The following is a 23,727-nucleotide window of genomic DNA, read 5'->3' as shown; positions in this document are numbered from 1 at the left end:
TTCTTGATGAACCTATTTTCCCCATCTTGCCTGATTTGGTCCAACATACTGACTTATTAAACAGCACAAAGGCCCCTCTTCATTATCTCAATGAGCTTGGCATAGATCTGAGCATAGAACAGTACAGCACAGGAACAGGACCATCGGCCCACAATGTCTGTGCCGAACATGTTACTTCGTTTGACTGTTGATTAAAATGATTTATTTGTTTTATTTGCAAAGTGTGGATAATCATCATTTTCTATCTGGCAACTTCAAAAAAAAAAACATGATGAAAGAGTTGCATTCAGAATGTAATGAGTTAAACAGTGAAATCCAAAATACTCTTAAAGATACCAGGGATTCCATTACAAAACATTGATAGGAAATCACTTTGTTCTGAAATGAACTGAATCAATTTGAAGTCTGAGCAAAGTATTAAAATAATTTTATTGCAGTTCCATGCAATACAGATCTCCAAAGTTAAATTAGCATTAATTAAGTTCAGAATGGCCTTCACGAAGTTAAAGCTCACAACACTGCTGTTTCACAAAGGTTGCGTAAACATGGTACAAAACTTATCACTATTCATGAAACACCCGAGTCTTGATCAGTTTGCAGAGCATGAATATATTCTCTCGGTTCAGTTTCCATCAGTGCTCAGATTCAATGCTCTTCATCCTGGCTCCAACCAGCAGAGGCAGTTCATCAGATTCCTCATGAAGAGATAGTCTCTGATTGCATCATTTCTCACATTGGTGAGTGAAGAGATAATGGACGAAGGTCCCGGTTACTGAACTCTGGAGAATCTTGATTTCTTTCATCCATTTTAAATGCGTGATAACTTGGGATAGTGTAAACTGCTTCCGGTGGCTTTATGCTCGGTAATGCAACGATTCTAATTTTGGCTTCTTATAGCTGAAATTGAGAATAACAAGATTGTAAACTTTTTCCCTGGATGGAAATGTCAATTTTTTAAGTGTAACTTTAAGATGAGAGGGGCAAAGTTTAAAGGAGATGTTTGGGTAAATTATTTTGCACAGAGGTTGGTGGTTGCCTGGAATACAGTGCTGGGGTGGTGGTGGAGACAGATGTGTTTAAGAAACTTTTGGATATGTTGGATATAAGAAGATGTGTTGTGTTTAAGAGGCATTTGGTAAGGCATGTGGATATGTAGGAAATGGAGGGGAATTAATCTTGTGCAGGCAGAGGAGACTATTTTAACTTTGCATCATGTTCGCCACAGGCAATGTAGACAACGGACCTGTTCCTTTGCTGTACTGTTCTATGTTTTAATTACATTCAAGAATCTGATTGGGAAAGTATTTCATTTTAATCACCACCAAGGTGTGATTATTTTAGTGAAATCAAATAAACACTGACATTGCTCCCCGATTCCAAATAAATACAAGGACTAAATCATCAATTGAACAACTCAACACGTGGAAGCAGATACAATAGTGGCATTTAAGAGACTTTTCAATAGGTACATGTATATGCAGGGAATGGAGGGAAATGGATTTGGTTTTGGCATGAAGTTCTGCAAAGGCATTGTGTGACAAAGGACCTGTTATTGTTCCATTTTAAAAGTGATAAGCAGACCACCATGTCACACTTTATTTCCAATGTACAGCCACATTGTACAATAAATGACAAACAATTGTTGACAATTATCTTAGTTCAAACCATGTGGAATGCTGGAAATGAAAGACAGCCGAAGGAAATAATAAAGAAAGAAGGAAGTGATAAATCAATCATTTCAGAACTGAAAGGGGTTGCAAAAACTGTCTGTCCAACTTAACTTATCATGATCAACTCAGCTTTCACTTTCTATAAATGCTTCCCATTGATGAAGGACATGTCAATTATTACATAGGGTGAAGTGTTTCAGAAGGTCAAGGTCACTTGTTTGCCCATCTGATTTGTCCTGCTCTTTTGTCGCTTCCAGCTGCCCTCCGCCCCCCCCCCCCCTACTTTATTCTCAGTGTGAAGAAGAGTCCCAACCTGAAACGTCACCTATCCTTTTCCTCCAGAGATGCTGCCTGACTCACTGAGTCACTCCAGTACTGTGTCTATCACAGGAACAGTCCCTTTGCCCACAATATCTATGCCATACATGATACCAATTTAAATTAATCTCCTCTGCCTGCAAGTGAGCCATATCCCTCCATTCCCTGCGAGTGACGTTTTCTAAAGTTTGTATTCAGGTAATTTCTGTAGCCTTGGATTCCATCTTGGAATTCTATAGAGGGAGTAAATTGAAACAACCTCACCTCTGCCAATGCATTGGTAACTTTGAAAGAATTATAACATGCAAATTATATCATCAATCAGTTTGTGAAATAAAAAATCAGTTCTGACTAGCTGATTTAACATGGGAAAACGGAACACTCAGTTACTCACAATTTCAACATTAACGAGGAGAGGACAACAGAAACAGAGGAAGCTGCCATTGCAGCTGACCCCATCCATGGCTGTAACACCACGCCGAAAGGGAGAAACACTCCTGAAAAACATACAGGCAGGGAATCATTCATCACAACAGTCATTCAGTGTTGAGGCTCAATGACATTTGGCCACCTGTACACGGTTTTCAGTGAGATCTCACATTAACACTTTACACTGCCAATATATGATCACCAAGTTGTTACGATATGTTACGCTAATTAGATATGTTACGATATGATACGCTACGAACTTTATTTATCCCGGGAGGGAAATTGATCTGCCAACAGTCATACAACGCAAAATACATGAAACATGAAGTTAAAGAGATGAATGGAAAGGATTGGGGATGTGCAAAGATTGGGGGCGGATGGGGTCCAGTCTCAGTCTACCCCATGACAGAAGGGGGAGGAGTTGTAGTTTGATAGCTACAGGGAAAATGGATATCCTGTGGCATTTTGTTGGAACCAGTCTGTGGCTGAAGGTGCTCCTCAGGTTGACCAGTGTGTCATGGACGGGGTAAGCTGTATTGTCCAGGATGCTCCGCAGTTTGAGGAGCATCCTCCCCTCCAAGATCACCCCCAGGACGGAGCCAGCCTTCCTGATCAGCTTGTTTATCCTGTTGGCATCCACGGTCTTTGCCATGGTGCTGGAAGCAATTGCAGTGCCATACTAACGTAAGACTGATAAAAGAGAGAAATGTTTTAAAGATAAAAATCTTTCCTAAAAAGACCAGTGGAAACTGACTAAGAGTGGGTTAATTTTCCAGAGCAAAATGTTCTAAATTTCATAGAGCAAGAGGGCTAACTGGTTGCTGCAAAGCCTCCCCTCCCTCCCACTGTCCCATCTTCCTCTATCAGAACCTATGTGGACCATTATGTTATCCATGCTAGACAGTTTCATCTATGTTTGTGCTAGCCAAGTGCACTGGAATGTCAGATTTGTGTCCCAAACTTTTCAATGATGCAAAAAGGAAACTAGCCTTGGACATATGTACCTTTTCAATGAATTGCTGATTTTCCACTGGCTCCTCACATTAGCCCAGTGTCTTCCCCTTATTACCCTATAACAGGGTTGAACCATTTTATTAATTAACCTTAAGAAGAAGAATGGTTTAAACACAAGAATAGAAAAAGCCACTACTCACCAGCAGCAATAGGGACTCCAATCAGATTATAAACTAAGGCAAAGAAAAAATTTATTCGAATTCGAGTAACAGTTTTTTTGGATATATCAATACTGGCCACAACATCCAGTAGATCATTCTGCAGGCAAAAAAACAGAATGTGTGTCATCACAGAATATAAATGAAGGCAATAAAATATATTTAAATGACGTATTTCAATACACTACATTCCTTCTGGTCATTCTTTTTCACATAATCTAAACAATGAGATTAGAAGTGCAATGAATGTTGTAACAGTTGCTCACTCTCATAAGCACCACATCAGCTGCTTCAATGGCCACGTCTGTGCCAGATCCAATGGCGATTCCCACATCAGCTTGAGCAAGGACGGGAGAATCATTGACGCCATCTCCGACCATTGCTACCCATTGACCCTGTTGCTGGAACTCCTGAACTTTAGCCACCTTTTGGGAGGGAAGGACTCCTGCAATCACTTCCCTGATGCCAATCTATAAAATAAATAGAATGGAGAAATTAGGATTTTGTTTAGTACCAGCAAAATCTTTACCAATTAAATACTTCTGTACTTGAGCAACATATAAATAGGGAATAGAGCGATATGAGTCACTTGAAGGCATGAAGGATTGATTAGTTTAATTTGACATCTTGTTGGGCACAGGTAACGTGGCCTGAATAACCTGTTCTATGTTTTGAATGAGGTTTGACAAAGTGGATATTTAGCGTAGTATATCTAGAAATAAGGGATGCACCATCAGAATAAGGGGATATCATTAAGATGGAAATGAGAAAGAATGCCTTCTCTCAAAAGGTTGTGAATGTTTAGAACTCGCCACTGGACTGCTGTGGAGGCTGAATCACTAAACAAAGTCGAAGTGGCCAGAGTTTTCATCTGCAATTAAGTCAAAGTTCAAGAGTCAAGAGTGTTTAATAGAGATATGTATTGAAAATGGAATGATGAAATTCTTACCTGCAGCAGCTCAGGTCTGCAAACACAGTACTCATAGATAACATAAAAAATTAAAAAAATTACCCCTAATATTACTGCAATAAAAGCTGAAGTCCTTAGTGTTACCAAGACAATTCGTATTTCATAGCTTAGTTGGTGTTTGTAGTATTCAAGAACCTGATGGTGTTGGGAAGAAGCTGTTCTTAAACCTGGAGGTTTTAAGGCTCTTACACCTTCTTCCCAATAGTAGGAGTGAAATGCGAGTGTAGCAAGGGTCATCTGTGTCTTTGTTGGCTGCATTTTTGAGGCAGTGCCTCGTATAGACTCCGTCGAGGGCGGGGAGGTCAGTACCTACGATGAACCAGGCTGTGTCACCACTTCATTCTTGGGCATTTGAGTTAATAAACCAGACTGTGAGGCAACCAGTCAGTTGCTTTCTACCATACATCAGTAGAAATTCAAGAAAGTATTTGTCACCATGCCGTATATCCTCAATCTTCTATGGAAGTAGAGGTATTGATGGGCTTTCTTTATGATTGCATCAACCAGTTAGGTACAAGACAGATCTTCAGAGATATGCATGCCCAGGAACCTGTTGATTCTGTCCACCACCAACTCATCAATGAAGACAGGTTTGTGGATCCTCGGTCTTCCTCTTCTAAAGTCAACAATCAGCTCCCTGGTCTTACTGATGTTGAGAGCAAGGCTGTTGTTCTGGCATCATTCAAACAGACGGGTGGCACAGTGGTGCAGCGCCAGAGTCTCGGGTTCGATCTTGACCACATGGTGCTGTCTGCACGGAGTTTGTATGTTCTTCCCGTGAACTGCTTGGGTTTTCTCCAATTTCCTTCCACATTCCAAAGATGTACAAGGCTTGTACGTTAATTGACTTGGTATAATTGTAAATTGTCCCTACTGTGTGTAGGATAGTGTTAATGTTTGTGGATGGCGTGATTTGGTGGGCCGAAAGGCCAGTTTCTGTGCTGTTTCTCTAAACTAAAGATGATTGATCACCCATCTATATTCTAATATCATTAGCCGTAATTTGTCCAACAATGGTGATGCTGTTTGGCAAATTTAAAGATGGAGTTGGAACTGTGTCCAGCTACACAGTCATGGGTATAGAGTGAGTAGAGCAGGGACTGAGCAAGTAGCCTCAAGGTGTCCTAGTGTTGAAGGTTATTGAAGTGGAAGTGTTGTTTCCAATTAATATTGATTGTGGTCTCTTGATGAGGAAGTCAAGGATCCAGTTGCATAGGGATGCGCAGAGACCCAGTTCTCTGAACTTGGTAACAGTTTTGGAGGGGATGATGGTGTTGTAGTCTATAAACAACAGACTGACGTATGTGATTTTATTGTCCAAGTGGTCCAATGCAGAGTGAAGACCCAGTGAGATCGCATCTCCTTTTAATCTAGTGAGGGAGATGGATGGAGCGAGAGGCATCTTTGATGGTGGAACAAGGAAGAACGTGCTGAAGCTATGATCTTATTGAATGGCAAAGCAAACTACTTCCTCAACGTGCTCTTATAAATGGAAATCTATCTGGGTAGCTGGGTGCTCCACAGTGCCGAGTGCCATTACTAGAGGTTAGGAAACATGTTGTCTGCCTTCTCTTTCAGATGGAAATAATGTGTAGAATATAAAGAAGGAAAAAAAGGTTTCAATTATAGGGGGGGGGGGGGGGTGGGGGGTAATGAGATAAAATTAGCATCTACCTGGCTAGCAACTGCTACTGCTGTGTTGTGGTTATCACCTGTTAGGAGGACCACATTCACTCCCATGCGTTGCAAGATGCTGACAGTCATTGCAGCTTCGGGTTTGACTGTATCTGAAATTACTATTATCCCAGATAGCACACCTTTCAAAGAAAAACATATTTTGGGAAATGCAAGACATTTTCATGCATGAAAATTCAGCTCTATTTGTACTCAACACAATTCAGACTAGGTATAGATTGCTTACTTACGTTAAATTTAGACAAGAGCCCGTACCTATTTAAAAAAAATGTTATCATACATATTCTGCCAATACTCAGAATAAAGCATTAACAATCAATAGTATTCTATCATTGTTCATCTGTAACTTCACAAAGTTTCCTAAAACATCTAGGGATATGTGTTTATTTAATGTCCCAATTATATCTTTATAATGCTGCCGATATATTTTTCCTCCTGCTTTTCACAAGTTTCTTTATGGCTATTTCTAGTTTTATTTATTGTCATAATACACTCTAACACAAGTCCTGGACCTTTGCTCTGAACTATGTACAATGGTACTTCTACTTCACCTTGCTCTCCTCTTTAGCTGCTGTGTTCCCCTCAAAGCTGGAAGATCTGACTGACTGAAACTCAATCTGTAACATCTGCAGCTGCTAACCTCATTATCAGATTTAAACCGTCAGCAAACCAAGTTAAGGGGCAGGTAGTGTAGAGGAAGTAGGGTGTCTGCAGAAGGACTTGGACAGGTTAGCAAAGTGTACAGTCATGCGCTTTGGTAGTAGGAATAAAGGCATAGACTTAGTTTCTAAATGGGAAGAGGAATCAGAAATTGGAAGTGCAAAGAGACTTGGGAATGCTGGTGCAGGATTCCCAAAAGGTTAATTTGCAGATGAATCAATCAATCAATCAAGTTTTATTCATCACTTGCACATAAGTGCAAGTGAAATGAATTTGTCAGCAGAGGTACAATAAGAAAGAACACAAACTACACAATAAAAAATGTAACACAAACATCCACCACAGCATTCATCACCGTGGTGGAAGACACAACATTTGGCCAGTCCTCCTCCATTTCCCCCCGTGGTCAGGACCTCAAGTCGCCGCTGCGGGCATCCAGATGTACAGACAGGGTAAGTCCAGGTATGTCCTGAATCGGTGCCTCCCCACCGGAGACCGCGGCATCAAGATGGTGTAGGCTGGCGGTCGAGGATCTAAAGTCCCGCCGCGCCGCAGCCTGAATCACCGCAGACTGCAGGGCCGGCGGTGAGAGCTCTTCTCCTCCGGGGTCCCCAATGAGGGATCCCAGGCTGCGGACGCCGCGCCAGCTGGAGCTCTGCAGACTGCGGCCTCTGGCTGCCGCGGGCCAGTTTACGGAGCACTCCCCTCCGGCGAGGGCTCGCCCGCTCCGCGACGAAGCCCCGGGCACGTCTCCGGGAAAGGCCGCACCGATCCTTGCTATTAGGCCATGGGGGAGGCGACATGGAAAAAGTCGCCTCTCCATGGAGGAGGCGACTGAAACGGTTTCCCCCTTACCTCCCCACACCACCCCACACACAAGACACACCAAGAAACATTAAAAACATACATTGGGACATACTAAAAAAACAAAAAAAGTAGAAAAAACAAACACGCTGCTGGCAGGGCTGCCGGCTTGCAGCCCCCCCACCGACCATCATATCAGTATGATGTGATATCAGTATCATATCACATCATATCACAAGCAGTAGTAATGAATAATGTTAGCATTAATTTGAAGAGGAATAGAATATACAGTAAAAGCAGGAATGTAATGCTGAGGCTTTATAAGGCACTAGTCAGACCACATTTGGAATATTGTGAGCAGTTTTGGGCCCCATATCTGAGGAGCGATGTGCTGACATTGGAGAGGGTCCAGAGGAGGTTTACGAGAATGATCCCGTGGATGTTTTGGTTAACATATGATGAGCGCTTGACGTCACTGGGCTTGTACTCGCCGGAGTTTTGAAGGATGAGGGGCGACCTCATTGAAACTTACCACATTATAAAAGTTCTGGATAGAGTGGATGTGCAGAGGATGTTTCTAGTAATGGGAGAGTCTAAGACCAGAGGGCACAGCCTCAGAATAAAAATACCTTTAGAAAGAAGATGAGAAAGAATTTCTTCAGCTAGAGGGTGGTGAATCTGTGGTATTTTTAAAGCAGAGATTGACAGATTCTTGATTAGAAAGAATGGGAAAGGTTACAGGCAGAAGGGAGGATAATGGGGTTGAAAGGGAAACATAGATGAGCTATGATTAAATTGTGTAGTAGACTCGATGGGCTGAATGGCCTAATTCTGCTCCAATATCTTATGGGCCTCCTCAACCTGTACCACCTGAGATCCAACATATAGTAGGTTAATAGGGAGGGTTTGGGTCACCCCATCTTTTTTGGAAGTGAAAATTCATTCCTCAGAGTCTAGTTTAGCATTAGTATCTGTAGTTAAGATTTATTGCTAATAGTTAGTTTCTTAAATATTAATAGATCTATGGTTTGCTCTAGTTTACGACTATCCATGTGTGCAGCCCATACAAATTGATGAGCGCATGGGAGACTGAGGTATGGATTTGCTAGCATCTTTATGCTGCGTGGTAACTCGGATCATGTTCACATTTCCCACTTGTGACAGCCATAAAAGTAAAACATATAATATAATTAGATTATACAAGTTCATATGCAAGTAAATTCTTCCTAATTAGTCAATTTAGGTTGGGATTGTTGCCGTTTGGGTAATGACTTGCATTTTGAATGGCGCATAGTTCTAGCTGATAACTTATTACATTATAGCAATTCTATGACTTGACAAACTGCATGAGCTTTACCATTAATAGCAAACAACACTGCTGTCTGTCCTTGTATTTCATGTTTAATCATTGTTGCGTCAACATCAGATCCATAAGATAAACCATTTAGTGTTATCCACTCCCGGTTTCCAATCGACACATTGTAAATCTGAGGCTCTGCATCTGCAAATAGCATAAGATAGAACATTTAGCAAATAGCATAAGATAGAAGATTTGACAGGGAGACTCTTCCAGTAGCTTCCAGTGATGATGTCACAATGCCATCTCACAGTCGTCTAATCACAATGGGATTTCATTTACACAAGCTGCCGTGAAGATCCCGAAAACCAGAAATGACATCACAATGTGATCTCTGCTGCTGATCTCTGTTGTAAGGAGAGGGATGTAGTGGGGGAGATTTAAAATTTTAAAGTCACATTTAAAAGTTGGATTTCTTCAAATCTGCACTGGCAGTTTAGCAGTTATGACGTCACAATGCCCTAACGGCTACAATGGTTCTATCCCTCAACAGTGAGTCCTTCACAGCAAATGTCCATCAGGGAAATAATCTGCCAGTCGAACCCAGCACAGCAAAGCTTAATGATTAGATTTGGATAACAAAGGGGAAGAATATGCCAGCCTAACCCAGCACAGTAAAGTTTAATGGTTAGATTTCGATAACAAAAGATGGCATTAAATCTTAGTGCAATTGCATGTTTAAAAAAGTTTAAAATGGCCTGCACAGTTGGGGGCTATGCGTGAGTGGTAGAATATTGCATTGGAAGAACTGGTTGTGTTGCGGGAACGGGTGAGTGGTGGAATCTTACGTTAGGGAACGGGTTGCGTTGGGGGACCACGCCTCCCATGTGACAGGGACCCACGGGTGAGTGGTGAAATCTTACGTTGGGGAACGGGTTACCTTGGATGACCAGGCCTCCCGTGGGGGCTATGGGTGAGTTGTGGATTATTACGTTGGGGAACGGGTTACTTTGGGGGAACGGGTGAGTGGTGGAAACGGGTTGCGTTGGGTGAACGGGTGAGTGGTGGATTATTGCATTGGGGGACGGGTCCCAATGTGTCCCACTTGGTCTAGTCTATCAATACTTAACAAAAACTCTCATCTTATCCTCTTCCAGTTTGCGTTGTTTTTACATTGTGCAAAAATGGTACCTGAAAGCGCTACAAGTTTTGTTCCGATCGGTGAAATATTACAAAAGTTATGAAGGTTTAAAAATCGTAAGATCAGCAGATTAGTCTTCTCTCCTGTCATTCGCCAGGATGGCAACACCCCTTCCGGCACCTGGTGAGGAGAGTAAAGCCCTGGAGGCCAGGTTGAGTCCAGAAGTCGCCCGCCCCTCAACCTGCTGCTGAGCCCAGGACCCACCACTGCTGCTGCTGAGCCCAGGACCTGCCGCTGCTACTGAAGCTGTCCAGAAGCCATCCGCCCCTCAGCCTGCTGCTGAGCCCAGGACCAGCCACCGCTGCTGCTGAGCCCGGGACCCACCGCTGCTGCTGCTGAGCACGGGACCCGCCACTGCTGCTGCTGAGCCGCCGAATGCGGCCGGGGCCGTGAGCCGCTTCGTGAGGCCGGGGCTGTGACCCGCTGAGTGACGCCTGTGTCGGGGTCGGGAGCCGCTTCGTGAGGCCGGTGGGGAGCGGCAGTGACAGGCCACGGCCACGGCAACAGTAGGCCACAACAGCAATAGACCTAGGCCGTGGCAGCGGCCGGACAGGCCACGGCAGCAACAGGCCACGGCAGAGCTAGGCAGCGGGAGGCCACGACAGCAATAGGCCACGACTGCGGCAGTGGCAGGCCACGGCAGTGGCAGTGGTGGGCCAGGGCAGCAGTGGGCCAGGGCAGCAGTGTGCCAGGGCAACGTAGGTAACTGCAAGGCTAGGCAGCGGTAGGCAGTGGCAGCGGTAGGCCATGGGAGAGTGCCCCCCCACCCACCGGCCCCCGACAGGCCCCGTCTGAAGCCGTCCCCCCCACCGGCCCCGTCTGCAGCCGTCCCCGCCCCTGCTTAAAGTCTTCCCCAGCTGCAGTCCATTCGACCCACAACACCCGTACTAGCCGATGAAAAGTCCATTCAACCCACAATGTCTGTACTAGTCCTCCAGAAACCAGTCCCTTCGGTCCACAACACCTGTACTAGCCCAAGAAAAGTCTCTCTGGACCACAATATCCATACCAGCCCTCTGGAAACCCTTCAATCCACAACACCCATACTAGCCCCCCAGAAAGTCCCCCCCTCCACCGGCTGCAGGACCTTCCCCCCCAACCAGCCCCGACAGGCCCCGCCTGAAGCTGACCCCTTGGTTCTTGGTTCTTGGTCCTCCAAAATATTCCAAATGGAATTTAAACTGGAGGTGGTGAAGGAGGGCTTAAGCCAGAAATGGTTATTGGGAAGAAAGAGCTACTTTAAATTTAGTTGCATCTGGTTGGGTAACTATAGTAGGGTGGAGTTTATTCCATGCTTTAACTGTTGTATATGGGTCCCATGCTGCAACTGCGTAGTCCAAATGAGGTCTAACGAGGGTGAAGTATAGCTTCTCCTTGACAGAAGTTGAACAATGATGAAAGTTGCGCCTCAGAAAGTTTAGGACACCTGTTGCTTTCACCGTTGCATGATGAGTCTGACCATTCCAACGCAGATCATTCTGCAATTTGATGCCAAGATACTTGTTTTTTTTGGATTCTTCAAGGGTGGCACCAAGTATATTGTAAGATGTTTCGCCTGGATTCCTCTTTCTGGTGACACGCATGGTTTCACATTTGGAAGGGTTGAACTGCATGCCCCATTTTTGTGATCACTCAACCATAGTATCGGGATCCTTTTGGAGAGCATCTTCATCATCAGCTGACTTAATTGGACGGTACAGCAAACAATCATCAGCGAATAGTCTGGTCGTACTTGTGACTTTTTCATGGATGTCATTTATATAAAGCAAAAATAGGTATGGGCCAAGTACTGTGCCCTGAGGTGTACAACTCAACACTGGATGCCAATTGGAGCTCTTTCCGTTCACACACACACGCTGAAGGCGTTTTGTCAGGAAACTGGAAATACATTGTTTCATGTTGGAACGAATACCATAGAAGTCATGCTTCCGAAGCAGTCTCTGGTGTGGGATGACATCATATGCTTTAGAAAAGTCCAGCACAACTAAATCCGTGATGACGTTACTATCAAGGTGCTTGGTCAGGATAAGCAGGATAACCCTCCCCCGGCTGCACACCCTTCCCCACCGGCCCCCGACAGCCCCCGCCTGAAGCCGTGCCCCGCCCCCGGCTGCAAGACGCTCCCTCCACCGGCCCCCAACAGTCCCCGCCTGAAGCCGTCCCCCACCCCCGGCTGCAGAATGCAACAAGCGATGCAACAAGAAAGTGGGGGGATGGAGTGAGTGCGTGGGTAGGGCAAGTGGTGGAGTGCAGGGGGTGAGGGGAGGAGGGGGAACAGGGGCGTCACTACGGGAACCCGTCAGCCGCGCCTGAGCAGTTGGGGGCTATGCGTGAGTGGTGGAATATTGCATTGGGGGACCAGGCCTCCCAACTGGTCCCACTTAGTCTAGTATACTTATAAAAGTCTCGTCTTGTGTGTGTGTGTGTGTGTGTGTGTGTGTGTGTGTGTGTGTGTGTGTGTGTGTGTGTGTGTGTGTATACGTGTTATTGTATCTTCGCCAAAACGGTACGAGTAAGCGCTCAAATTTTTGCAGATTTATACTCATACTCAGATTTTCCCGTCGTCGATCTGATCAAATTCCCTTCAGATTTGATGTTATATTTCAAAGGTTATTGATATTGAAAGGGAGGGAGGGAGAGAGAGGGGGAGAGGGAGAGAGAGGGAGAGAGACGGGGAGAGAGGGAGAGGGGGAGAGGGGGAGAGAGGGGGAGAGAGAGGGGAGAGGGGGAGAGAGAGGGAGGGAGAGGGGGAGGGAGAGAGGGAGGGGGAGGGAGGGTGAGAGGGGGAGGGGGTGTGAGAGGGAGAGGGAGTGGGACAGGGACAGGGAGAGGGAGTGTGACAGGGAGAGGGAGAGGGAGAGGGAGAGGGAGAGGGAGAGGGAGAGGGAGGGAGAGGGAGAGGGAGAGGGAGAGGGAGAGGGAGAGGGAGAGATGATATTTTTGCAGAACCGTACTCACATTTTTCCCGTCGTCGGTCTAATCAAGTTTTCTTCCGATTTGATGTTATATTTCACAAGTTATTGATGATTAGTTTAAAAAAAAGCCAACTTTGAAATAATAACGGCTTCTGAGAGAGTCTTCCAGCAGCTTCCAGTGACGATGTCACAATGCCATCTTATAGTCCACCAATCACAATGGCATCTCATTTACATAGGCTGCCGATTCCAACAATTACATCACAATGGGACCTACCCATGAAGTCTTCAAGCCCACACTATTGCCAATCGTAATGGCAGCCAAGACTTCGCAAATTTTACCCCCAGCCCACTCCCCACAGCCCATTTCGCATAGAATTCTGAGAGACTGAATTTTGGCAATGCCCCTCTCTGGCATTGGTGGCCCAATCTTTGAGAAGCAGCATCACCATTAGCATAATCACGAGGGAAGGATTTATTGGCTCCATGGAGCACCGACACAAACGTTGAGTCCATTCATTGGCTCTGAGAAGCGCCTACCCCCCCCCCCCCACCCCCCACGTGGGAATGATTGAATGGCTCCAGGGAGCGCCTACGGGTTTTACTTTGGGGGACCAGGCCTCCCATGGGGGCTATGGGTGGGTGGTGGAATATTGTGTTGGGGGAACAGGTGAGTGGTGGAAACGGGTTGCTTTAGGGCAAGGGGTGAGCAGTGGATTATTGATTTGGGGACGGGGGCCCAACGGGTCCCACTTGGTCTAGTATCCCTCTAAACCTTTGTTATCCATGTACATGTCTGAGTGTTTTTTAATGTCCAAGTGTATTTTAACAAGTTTAATTAGTTAATTGAATTACTTTACTAGGCACTTACACTTGTCACTAAATATTTCTTCAATTATTTTTTTTGAAGTTTTTTTGAATAACTCTGTGTGCTTTATTGCCAAACTGTGGATTATTATTCCCCAGCTGTTTACTGTTGTTACATATCTGTCATCGTTCAAATAATTTGTGGTGCAAATGTGGCAGTAAGTTAGTTACCTTTAATCTGTGTGGACTGTTGTGTGCTGGGACTCTGTTCACTTTTCATCAGCACGGCTTCAATGTTGGTAACTTTGCAGACGATGCCACTGCCTGGAACAGAATCAAAATCCGTACATTGCCCAAGCACGTCTGTGCCAAGCTCCTGAGGCAGGCAGAAACATTTCACCTTAATACATTTGTCAACATAATGTAAAACTTCCCAACAATACAAATAACATCCTTAGTTCAATTTTTAGTTAATAAAAACATTGCAGGGATCTCAAAACTTATTTACAAAGGAGGAAGAGGCGTCATAATTCTCAATGAATTCAGGTGACCATTAATGAAAATCAAAGAATGCCAGTTGCTAGGAATATGAAATACAATGTGAATTGCCCAGGCAGCATCTGCGAAAGAGAAGCACTTAATGTTTTAGGTCCAGGACCCTTCATCAGAGGTAAAATTGAAGAGACATATTTATGGAAACATCTGTTGGGAGATGAAGAATAAACATATGCTTCAAATGGTAGGAATTTTGTGGAAGAATGAAAATGCAGATTGATCCATAGACTGTAAAATGGATGTATAAATAATGGGCCCGTCCCACTTAGGCAACTTTTTAGGCGACTGCAGGAGACTATGCAGTCGCCACATGGTTGCCACATGTTCGCGGGTGGTTGCCGGGGAGTCGCCTTCATGGTCGTGAGGAGTTCCCGCATTCTGGGAACTTGTCGTGGCCTCATTATGGTCGCCGTGAATCTTTCAACATGTTGAAAAATTAGCGGTGACTAGAGTGAAGCCGCCATGGAGAGTAACGAGAATTCTTGCGCCGTAGATGGGTCGCCAGGAGATCCTAATGGGTTGCCAGGAGGTCGAAGGTTCTCATAGGTTGTAGCTGGTGCTGACCGGTGAATTTCATTGGCTCATTGAGGAAGAAAAAGGTAAGGAGTAGTTTTCAGAACCAAGGATAACCGACCGGAAATGTTAAATGTCCGCCGAGCTTCACAGCCGTGTATCTCTGGCTTCTTAAAAGTTGTCTCCACTGCTTCTCCCCTCTTTCCCCCCCTCTTTTAAAGGACTCACCGTACACTGTGCTTTAGCCGTCTTTTTACAGCGCCAACCTTTCTGTTCATCACTGTGTGTGTCTGTTTCACCTTGGCTTTGCACTGTGTGAATTTTTTAGACAGCGCTCCCCCCACTTGCTCTGTCCCCCACCTGCATAACTGGCTGGTGAAGGAAGCGATGTGTTAGTGTGTGTGCAACTGCTGAAAATTCGCCTAAATGGGACAGGACCATAAGAATGGTATTTAGAACTTAATACGTGTGGACGCGTTTATATAGAGGGAAATGTTGCTGAATTTATATAACCTAATATTTCAGTTGCAAATTCTATGCAATTCCTGGCATCACAGTGTAAGGAAATAGTAGAACCAATTAAAGGGTACAGAGACAATTGGACCACAAATGAGCGAGTCTAATTTTGAAAAGATTTGAAAATATGAAGTTACACCAAACGAAAAAGAAGATGGCGAAATTAGGACAGAGACTGGTGACAGTGAGGTGGAAAATGAAGAAGGCAATTGCTTGTTGGAAGTAGGGCCTGGAATTATTCTCACCTCATGAAATAGTTCAAAATAAGTAGAGCTCTCATCAATTAAATTGCATGACTTTTTAAATGGAATTAGGTCAACAGTCTGCCAGTGATTCCTTTTGCTAAAATTCAGCCCACTGTATCATAATTAAATATTATTTTAGTGCTAAATATAGATTGGATTCAGGAACTGAGAGAAGCAGTGTGAAAATATCTAAGACTTACTTCTTTGCAATATTTGACGATGGCACTTGCAAGAGGATGTTCACTACTAGATTCTGCAGTGCCTACAATTGCAAGTAGTGTCTTCAGTGGAAGCTTAGTTTTGTCTTCCAGTACCAGAACCTTTATTACTGTCGGAACACCATGTGTAACTGTACCAGTCTTGTCAAACACCACCACATTTACCTGGAGATAAAAGCTCATTTCAGAACAGCAGAATAATCAAAGCTATCAAATACATTGATTTTTCAAACAGAAATTAGAGGTTTTTAGGGAAGACTGATAAATCATAGTATCATAAGAGAGTCGGGAGGTGGAAGTTAGTGGAGTGGCTATTACTAAGGAGAAAGTGCTTGGGAAGCTGAAAGGTCTGAGGTGGAGAAGTCACCTGGACCGGATGGAGTGCAAATACTACTCTGCTATTCAAGAAGGGAACAAAGCAGAAGAGTGGAAACTATAGGTCGTTTAGCCTGACTTTAATGATTGGTAAGATATTAGAGTCCCTTATAAATTATGAGATTTCTGAAGTTCACGATAAAAGAGGCCAAAGTCAGCATGGTTTTGTGAAAGGGAGATCTTGCCTGACAAACCCGTAGGAATTATTTGAGGAAGTAAATAGGAGGATAGACGAAGGAGAGTCAGAGGATGTTGTTTGCCTAAATTTTCAGAAAGCCTTTGATAAGGTGCCACATGTGAGGCTGCTAAGGAAGATGAGAGTGCATGGTATCAAAGGGAAGATACTTGCATGGTTAGCCGGTCGGCTGGATGGCAGAAGGCAAAGAGTGGCAATAAAGGGGGCTTCTTCTGGTTGCTGCCAGTAACTAGCAGTGTTCCGCAGGAGTTTGAAGCTGGGGCCGCTGCTCTTCACGTTTGTATATCAATGATTTGGATGAGAGGATTGAAGGCTTTGTGGCCAAGTTTGCAGTTGATACGAAGATAGCTGGAGGGCCAGATAGTGTGGAGGAAGCAGGGATTCTGCAGAAGGACTTGGATAGGTTGGGAGAGTGGGAACAGAAGTTGCAGATGGAATACAACGTAGCAAAGTGTGGAGTCATGCATTTTGGTGGTAGGAATATAGCCGGGGACTATTTTCTAAATCTTGAGATAATTCAGAAATTAGAAGTGCAAAGGGACTTGGGAGTGCTGATGCAGGATTGCTTAAAAGTTAAATTGCAAGTCAAATCAGTAGTAAGGAAGATTATGCTAGCATTCATTTCAAGAGGACTAGGTATAAAAACAGGGATGTAATGCTGAGGCTTTATAAAGCGCTGGTCAGACCGCATTTGAAGTATTGTGAGCAATTTTGGGCCCCATATCTGAAGGATGAGCTGGCGTTGGAGAGGGTCCAGAGGAGGTTTACAAAAATGATCCCAGGAATGATTGGGTTAACATATGATGAGTGTTTAACAGCACTGGGCTTGCACTTGTTGGAGTTTAGAAGGATGAGGGTGGACCTTATTGAAACTTACCGAACAGTGAAAGACCCGGATAGAGTGGATGTGGAGACGATGTTTCCACTAGTGGGAGAGTCTTGGATCACCGGACAGGAATAAAAGAATGTACCTTTAGGAAGGAGATGAGGAGGAATTGATTTATTCAGGGGGTGGTGAATCTGTCGAATTCATTGCCACAGAAGGATGTGGAGGCCGTCCAAAATTGATATTTTTAATGCAGAGATTTCATAGATTCTTGATCAGTATGGGTGTCAGGAGTTATGGGTAGAAGGCAGGAGAATGAGGTTGAGAGGAAAAGATAGGTCAGCCATGATCGAATGGCGGAGTAGATGATAGGCCAAATGGCCCAATTCTGCTCCCATCACTTATTAACATGATTTCCATTGAATGAGATATTATATTATACAGGGGATTAAGAAAATGGCAGAGACACTTAGAAGTATTCTACGTCTGCAGTCGTGGAAGACAGCACAGAAGACTTCCTGAAGCAGTGGAGAACAACAGATCTAGAATGAACGAGGAGCTTTAAAAAAACAAGTACTGGAAAAGTTAAATGGATTGAAAGTCAATATAATCCCCAAATTGTCTTGACCTACAGTACATCCTGTTTGGAAACAGGTACTTCAGAAACAGCATATAAACCTGCCTTTTTCCAAATGTTCCTGTATTTCAGAATGGTTCCACAGATTTAAAGCTAACAAATATAACTCCATTAGTGAAGAAAGAATAGAGAGTGAAAGACGAGAAAGACTAACATAATTAGCAAGGAAAATGCTTGGATTTATTATTAAGGAAATGGTAACTGGGCACTTAAAATATAATTATAGGATTGAGAGGAGTCCACATGGATTTTGAAGAAGGTAATCACATTTGATATGCCCATTACAGATTTTTTAGGACACGCCTGACAAAAAGGGGATGTGGTATATTTGCACTTTCTGAGAGTTTCTGGAAAATATAGCATATGCAGTGAATTGGGGAATGAGTAACATTGGAATTAATAGGTCAGATTATAAATATGGTAGTTAGTGGGGTGACACAGGGATCAGTGTGGCCCAGTTGCTCACAAATTCTACCAGTACTTTAGATGTGTGTACATCTCCTTTACTTGGTGATACAAAACTGAGGGCAGAATTAGTCCCCTTTTCATCCTTCTCCTCCACAGCCCTGCAAACCTTTATTTTTCAAGTAAAACAATGTTTCATGATCTTTTGACTGGATGGCCATGAAAATATTCCTTGCATGTTATCAATCAGGTTTGATTTTGCCATGGCAATAATTCTTATTCAATCACTCTACAGCCACTGACCTTGCGTGCCATCTCCAGTGGTTCTCCACCTTTGATGAGGATGCCATTTTGTGCACCGACCCCTGTCCCCACCATGACAGCTGTAGGAGCAGCCAGTCCCAAAGCACAGGGGCATGCGATAGCCAATACCGTAATGGAAGTCCTAAATGCGAATCTGATAATCAACTCAGCTTTGGAAATATGTTTGGTGCTGTAAACCTAAAAACAAGTCAAGAATGTAATTTGTGGTAAAAGAAACAGACCATCTAATCTAATCTCACCTTTGATGTGTTGCCTTATGGGTCACAGTTCTTCAGGTAACATCAAGCATTTCATGAGTGTGCTGAAGGCTTCTGCCTCCATAACTCTAAGGGATATGGGGAGAAAGCAGGAACGCGGTTGATTCTGGTTGATCAGCCATGATCATATTGATAGCGGTGCTGGCTCGAAGGGCTAAATGGCCTACTCCTGCAACTATTTCCTATGTTTCTATGTTTTTCGGAGCAAGTTCTAATTTCCTACAGGGTGGTCAAGAAGGTTTTTGGTACATTGACCATTATTTGTTAGGGTATTGACTCTAGAAGTTGGGATATTATGTTTCAGTTGCACTAGATGCTGGTGAGACTGCATTTGTAATATTGTGTTCAGTTCTGGTCACTTTGCTTTAGGAAGGATATTGTTAAGCTAGAAAGAGTGCACAGATTTACATGGATGTTGCCAGCACTCGAGGGCCTGAGGTTTATGGAGAGGCTAGGACTTTATTCCTTGGAGCACAGGAGGATAAGGGGTGATCTTACAAAGGTTTATAAAGTCATAAGGGGAATAGGTGAATGCACAGTCTTTTACCCAGAATCGTGGCATCATAAATAAGGCATCATAAATCAGAAGATTAAGGTGTGGGGAAAGATCTAATAGAAACCGGAGGGATAACCTTTTCATACAAATATTGAATGTAATGAGCTGCCAGAGGATGTAGATGAGGCAGATATTACAACAACATTTAAAATAGGAAATGTTTAGAGAGGTCTTAATCATCATAATCATACATTATCAGCAAAATATGTTTTGCAACATATGAGGAATTTGATTTGCCATCCAGTCATACCAATAAAAAGCAACAGAACACACAAAATACATTTTAACATGAACATCCACCACAGTGACTCCTCCTCATTCCACACTGTGATGGAAGGCGAAAAAAAGTTCAATCTCTCCCTTCTTTGTCATCCAGCGGTCGGGGGCCTCTAACCTTCCGTTGACGGGACGATCTTACTCCAGTAGCCGGTGGCGGCGGTAAGATATGAACCAAACACGGGCAGATTGTACTAGCATAGATGGGACATCTTACTCGGCATGGGCAAGTTGGACTAAAGAGCCCATTTGTGTGCTGGATGACTATGATACAGATAGTAGCGGTTTTGAGGAATGTGGGTTAATTTCAAGATGGCGGCGCTGCCTTAGCAGCTGCGGCTCGCCTGCAGTCCGTTTGTTTTTTTTTGTTTTTTTTGTTTGTTCTTTTGTCCTGTTTTGGTTAATTTTTGGTTTTATTATGTTGTGTACGTGTGTGGGTGGGGGAGAAACGTGTTTTTGGTCTCTTCCTTCGGGGGGATGCGACTGCTCTTGTCGTATCCCCCGTGTCCGTCTCCGTCTGCGCCGAGGCCTAATAGCGGAGCTGGTGGTCTCGGAGCTTGGGAAGCATTCCAGTGGCAGCGGCGACCCGACCTCGGAGCTGTGGCGTTCCGGCAGCAGCGGCAGCGGCGATCCGACCTCGGAGCTGTGGCGTTCCGGCGGCGGCGGCAGCGGCAGCGGCGACCCGACCTCGGAGCTGAGGCGTTCCGGCGGCAGCGGTGACCCGACCTCGGTGGACGACATCGTTGGGAGCTCGCAGATCACAGGTTGGTGACCTGTTTTTACGGAGCTCCCGCAACAACAGCTTCGTCCGCTGGACTGGAGGGCGGCAGCTTCGGCAGCTTCGACCACCCCGGGCCGCGGAGTTTGAACCGGCCCGTTCGCGGCGCTTGGATTCAGCCGCGGAACTTACTTACTTACCATTAGGGGTTGGACATTCTTAAGGGGTTGGACAGGCTAGATGCAGGAAGATTGCTCCCGATGTTGGGGAAGTCCAGGACAAGGGGTCACAGCTTAAGGATAAGGGGGAAATCCTTTAAAACCGAGATGAGAAGAACTTTTTTCACACAGAGAGTGGTGAATCTCTGGAACTCTCTACCACAGAGGGTAGTCGAGGCCAGTTCATTGGCTATATTTAAGAGGAAGTTAGATGTGGCCCTTGTGGCTAAGGGGATCAGAGGGTATGGAGAGAAGGCAGGTACAGGATACTGAGTTGGATGATCAGCCATGATCATATTGAATGGCGGTGCAGGCTCGAAGGGCCGAATGGCCTACTCCTGCACCTAATTTCTATGTTTCTATGTTTCTATTACCCGGCGGGGTCACAACATCCGAAGCCTGGGTCGCCTCGGAGCAGAGGGAGAACAAGGAGGAGACTAGGACTTTAAGATTTTTGCCTTCCATCACAGTGAGGAGGTGCCTGGTTAACTCACTGTGGTGGATGTTAAATTTGTGTTTATTGTGTGTTTTTATCATTTTTATTATATGTATGACTGCAAGGCAACAAAATTTCGTTCAGACCGAAAGGTCTGAATGACAATAAAGGCTACTTTGACTTTGTCTTTATTTAGAAAGACCTCATGGTCAGCACGGATGTGTTGGGCCAAAGGTCTTGTTTCCCTCCTGTATGACTCTATTACTAAAGTAGGGGTGACACAATGGCGCAGCAGTGGAGTTGCTGCCTTATAGCGCCAGAGACCTGGGTTTGATCCTGACTATGGGTGTTGTCTGTATGGAGTTTACAATTTCAGCATTTTCAATTATTATAAATTTACATTTACATCAAATCTAGGAATAGAAGTTATGAGCTGAGAAGTTGGGGGGTCATAAATGTTGGTGAGGCCACATTTAGAGTATCCTGTTCAGTTTTGAACTACAGGTTATAGGAAAGATGCTGTCAAGCTGGAAAGCGTGCAGAGAAGATTTACGAGGATGTTGCCAGGACTCCAGAGCCTGAGCTATATGGAACGATTGAGCAGGCTAGAACTCTATTCCTTGGAGCGCAGGGTTATGAGGGGTGATCTTATAGAAGTGTACAAAATCATAAGAATAGATTGGGTAGACGCAGAATCTCCTGCCCAGACTAGGTTGAATTGAGAACCAGAGGATATAGGTTTAAGGTAAGGGGGGAAAGATTTAATAGGAACCTGAGTTTTTTTTATTACAAAAGGTTGTGGGTACGTGGAACAAACTGTCGGAGAAAGTAGCTGAGGCATGTACTATCGCAACGTTTAAGAGACATTTAGACTGGTACATGATTAGGATAGGTTTAGAGGGATCTGGACCAAATGCAGGCAGGTAGGACTAGTATAGATGGGATATGTTTGTCAGCATGGGTAAGTTGGGCCGCAGGGCCTGTTTCCACGCTGTATGACTTTATGACTCTAGGTGCCCCATTCCCATGACTCAAACATTCCTCAATTCTTCCCTAGCAATTGATGGTGTTTGAGATTTTTTTTTTAAATGACGTTTTTATAAACTGATAAAAGTTGAAAATTAATTGCTTTCTGATTCCCCACATCCACCTTTGTTTCTCATGTTGGATTTACAAGGGGGAGCATAAAAGCCTTGTCCAGATACTTTGCATGAAGCTGACATTTATTTTAAAACACAAACTGCTGGAGGAACTCAGTGGGTCAGGCACCATCTGTGGAGGGAATGGGCATGTGCTGAGTTCCTCCAACACTTTGCGTTTCTGCATCCGCAGTCTCGGTTGACATTTATTTTAAACTTACATTAAAACAAATTAGACAAAGTATTGGAGCGTCAAGTTCCACTGTGACAGGTGTTTCATGCATTTTATTGCTACTCACTGGCAAGCCCCTTTTCATGATTTCAAAGTCAACAAATCCAACGGTAACCCAGGCAGCGAATGTAAGCAAAGACATTGTAACAATAAAGGGAATGAAGTATCCACTCAGATTATCTGCAAACTGTTGAATGGGAGCCTGCAAAATTCAAAATGCACCACTTAAAATTTACAAAATCAGATGAAAGTCAAGAATTATATTCTCAGCTGAAAAATAATCTTACTTAAAACATGCCCCCGCCCACACACCCCTCCCTCTAGCCACACACACCTCCCCCCCCCAGCCCACACACACTCCTCCCCCCACAATGCCCCATACCACCTCCCCCCACAACCACCTCGCCCACACACACCCCCTCCCCCTCCCCCGCCCCCACAACCCCCCCACCCCCCCACAGGCCACGGCAGCGGCAGGCCACGGCAGCGACAGGGGTAGCCAGCGGCAGGGGTAGGCAGTGGCAGTGGGAGGCCACAGCAGCGGTAGGCCAAAGCAGCGTTCCCCCCACCGCCCCCAACAGCCCCCGTCTCAAGCCGTCCCCATCCCCCGACTACAGAACGCTCCCGCTGGCCCCCACCTGGACGCTTCACCCCCCCCCCCCCCACCAGTCCCCGCCTGAAGCTGTCCCCATCCCCAACTGCAGGATGCTCCCCATCGGTCCCCGCCTGAAGCGCAACAGTAGGCCACGGCAGCGACAGGCCACGGCCACAGTAGGCCACGACAGCGATAGGCCAGGGCAGCGGGAGTGCAGTAGTAAGTGCAGTGCTAGGCCACGGCAGCACTTCCACCCCCCCCTCCCCACCGGCCCCCGACAGCCCCCGCCTGAAGTAGTCCCTCTCCCCCAGCTGTAGAACGCAACAAGAGACGCAACAGGAAATAATGGACTGAATAAAGCTGATCTTTAACATTTAAATTGTTGTTATATTTTAAGAGTTATTCACATTTTAAGCTGTAATAAATCCCTTTTCCACTTGCCGGGCCCGTCAGCTGCGCCTGCGCAGTGATAACTGTGTGTTCTACGTCACAATGGGAACCCAATGGGCGGGAATGGCAGCACCACCGGAGGGCTGTTAAGAGTAGAGGGGA

At 44.9% G+C, this 23,727-nt stretch overlaps 1 protein-coding gene across 1 annotated transcript in view; it reads right to left on the bottom strand.

Annotated features, from left to right (window-relative positions):
• Positions 1-854: 854 nt before the first annotated feature.
• Positions 855-23,727, bottom strand: part of LOC116974696 (copper-transporting ATPase 2-like) — a 59,737-nt gene continuing 36,864 nt past the window's right edge. The window contains exons 10-19 of the mRNA XM_033023416.1: positions 22,648-22,782; positions 18,728-18,925; positions 15,968-16,150; positions 14,170-14,314; positions 9,076-9,219; positions 6,234-6,376; positions 3,856-4,059; positions 3,572-3,689; positions 2,383-2,485; positions 855-897 (exon numbers count right to left, since the gene is read on the bottom strand). Coding sequence (XP_032879307.1) covers positions 855-897; positions 2,383-2,485; positions 3,572-3,689; positions 3,856-4,059; positions 6,234-6,376; positions 9,076-9,219; positions 14,170-14,314; positions 15,968-16,150; positions 18,728-18,925; positions 22,648-22,782 — 1,416 coding nt within the window. The remainder of the gene's footprint in view (positions 898-2,382; positions 2,486-3,571; positions 3,690-3,855; positions 4,060-6,233; positions 6,377-9,075; positions 9,220-14,169; positions 14,315-15,967; positions 16,151-18,727; positions 18,926-22,647; positions 22,783-23,727) is intronic.

This window comes from Amblyraja radiata, chromosome 6, assembly GCF_010909765.2.
Source record: "Amblyraja radiata isolate CabotCenter1 chromosome 6, sAmbRad1.1.pri, whole genome shotgun sequence".
Classification (NCBI taxonomy): Eukaryota; Metazoa; Chordata; class Chondrichthyes; order Rajiformes; family Rajidae; genus Amblyraja; species Amblyraja radiata.
The sequence above is the reverse complement of the archived record's forward strand: the minus strand, read 5'-3'. Positions and strand labels throughout refer to the sequence as shown.